General features: G+C 48.6%; 1 protein-coding gene across 1 annotated transcript in view; it reads left to right on the top strand.

Moving 5' to 3' along the window:
• Positions 1–2,260, top strand: part of LOC103474262 (uncharacterized) — a 12,976-nt gene extending 10,716 nt beyond the window's left edge. Inside the window, exons 11-14 of the mRNA XM_017308109.1 lie at positions 639–722; positions 918–1,019; positions 1,826–2,017; positions 2,102–2,260. Of these exons, the coding sequence (XP_017163598.1) occupies positions 639–722; positions 918–1,019; positions 1,826–2,017; positions 2,102–2,260 (537 nt within the window). The remainder of the gene's footprint in view (positions 1–638; positions 723–917; positions 1,020–1,825; positions 2,018–2,101) is intronic.
• The last annotated feature ends 328 nt before the right edge of the window (positions 2,261–2,588 follow it).

Here is a 2,588-nt window from a genome sequence, read left to right as displayed (position 1 = left end):
CAGATGACTTCTGTTATCATGTTCACTTTGTTTTTGTTTGTAGCTCACAGTAAATTCATTTACTGATAATATTAGTGGTTCTAAATAAAGCCTTCTAACGTGCAAAAACTTTGGGGTTTTGACTGAAAAAGCAAGTGAGCCAGAACGGCTTCCTTCTGGTGAACCAAGACTAAAAACTATTAGTTCAAGCTCTGATTAAATCCAGGTTTTAGATAAGTTTATGAAAAGTCAGACTTGGATCCAGTTTTTTGTCGTTCTGTGGTGAATTAAAGAGACTCCAGGCTGTCGGATCAACCCAGAAACAAACCAGCTTCACCAGATATTCTCCCGATTCCAGACTTTTCCRTATCGGAAAGCCATTATTAGTGAGTTGAAGCACCATAGGGGGGCGCTGTAGAGCTCCTAATGTTTTCACTGCCGGAGGAGAGGATTCAAAATCAGGTTGGACCACTTTTCTTCCTCCAGCGACCCAGTTTGTGTGCTGGTTACCCCACCTTTACCCCCAGCTGTGTGTTTCCTCTGCTTGTGTAGCTGTAGGTTGAGTTTCCCAATTCCCTCTGCTAGCAGAGCGCTAGCGATTCCCAGCAGCTCTAAAAAAAAAAACAACAAATGTGTAATTTGTGTTTTACGGCCATCAGGATGCGGTGGAGACAGCTGAAGAAGAGGAGGACAGAGCTGGTGATGAAGAGCAGACTGGGACATCTTCGTCGGCAGAGAGTCCAGTAAATATAAGACATAAGATGTTTTTTATTTGCCATTATGTTTCTAGAACATAATGAAATTGGAGTGGTATCCTCAGAAATAGATAAAGTTTTAATCAGTTTTTAGGGTTCAGCAAATGGGTGAGTGTGTCTGCAGGGAGAGGATGGAAGATGGACAGATGGTTGTGCTCTTTATGTATCTGTATCGTTTCCCAGACGGTGGCGGTACAAGCTGTTTGTGCCCAGGATGGGAGGGGTCAGTGGCAGTGCAACTGGCCTTCCTTTGCCGTCTRCCAGTACATATTAACTCCAGGTTTGGTAACTCACTCCCAACAATCCACTGGGCAGTTTTCACCACTCGGGTCATGTCTTTTGTGTCCTGGACTGTTCAGTTGCCACACCACACAGTCATACTGAGGCAGAGGAGGCTCTCAGTCATTTCTCTGTAGAAGTTCTTGAGCAGCTGAGCAGGGAGTTCAGCCCTTTTTAGTTTCCTGAGGAAGAAGAGTCTTTGTCGGGTCTTCCTCATCAGAAAAGAGGTGTGTTCAGCAACCAGKTCAGGTCCAAAGTGATGCGGTTGCCCAGGAATTTGATGTTGCCCGCGCACTCTGCCTCCTCCCCTCGAATCGTAATAAGTGTGTGCACTGTCCTCCTRGGCCTCCTGTAGTCCACTACGACCTCCTTGATCTTGCTGGTGCTGAGTACCAGGTTGTTCGGTGTCTCCTCTCTGTACAGGGTCTCATCATTGTTTATCAGACCCACTACGGTGGTATCATCTGCAAGCTTTGGAACCCTATTTGATGAGTGGATGGCTACACAGGCAKGGGTGAACAGAACAAAAAGAACTGGGCTAAGCACACAGCCCTGCGGTGTTCCTGTATTGAGGACCAGGGTGGATGAAGTTCTGTCCYCTATTCTCACCACCAGAGGTCGGTTGTTGAGAAAGCCTCTGATCCAAAGGCACATTCATGTTGAGAGTCCCAGGCTTCACTATCAGCTTGTCTGGGCTGATTGTATTGAATGCTGAACTGATGTATGAACTGAACTGACTATGGCGCTGTGTGTCAGTGTGTGACCAGCGAGCGACTCYGACCTCTAACCCATAGCTTCTCTGGTCCCTGAAGCTGAACGCAGAGCCAGCTTCGCATCCAATCAGCAGCGAGTCTGGAGGAGCCACGCCCCCTGAATGCTCTTCACCGGGAGGAGCCGAGGTCAGAGGTCACAGCCCCGCAGCAGAGCAGTCAGGAAGTGAAGCCAAAGCAGCCAATGGGGAAGCGGAGCTCCGCTCCGACGGTCGRTCAGGCTCCAGCAGGAAGGTAAGATGGTATGACATCATCACTGTGACCTGTAGAGCGGTGGACAGACTGTCCCTGTCCCTCTCCCCAGCTGGCCGTTTTCAGACGGCTGTCCTCATCCAGGTCCAGGCAGGTGGACGCGACACGTTCTGGAGCCTGCAGCCTGCTGTAGGAAACCAAACATCTGGGCCGGGGCAGCGGAGCCACCCGCTGGACAGGAGCAGAACTGCAGTAGAACTACAGCTCAGCTTGGTGACTTCCTGATACTCCAGAACCACCAGAGCCTTACAGAACATCCAGAACCTTCCAGAACGACCAGAACCTTACAGAACATCCAGAACCTTACAGAACATCCAGAACCTTACAAAATCTTCAGAACCTTCCAGAACCTTCAGAACCAATGTTCTGACAGTTAGGTCCACACTGTGACAATTTTCTGTAGAAGGTTCTGATCCGGTTCTGTTGAACCGGACCTGCTGCTCCTCTCTCTGTAGAAAAYGTTTCTGCTAATCTCAGGATCATTTCAGCCTCTAATAACTGTTCAGATTAGGATTAAATCTGCTTTCCAACTCCCCTTTTAAAGGAATGTTCC

Source organism: Poecilia reticulata, linkage group LG13 (genome assembly GCF_000633615.1).
Source record: "Poecilia reticulata strain Guanapo linkage group LG13, Guppy_female_1.0+MT, whole genome shotgun sequence".
Taxonomy (NCBI): Eukaryota; Metazoa; Chordata; class Actinopteri; order Cyprinodontiformes; family Poeciliidae; genus Poecilia; species Poecilia reticulata.
This window is presented reverse-complemented; position numbering and strand designations above follow the sequence as displayed.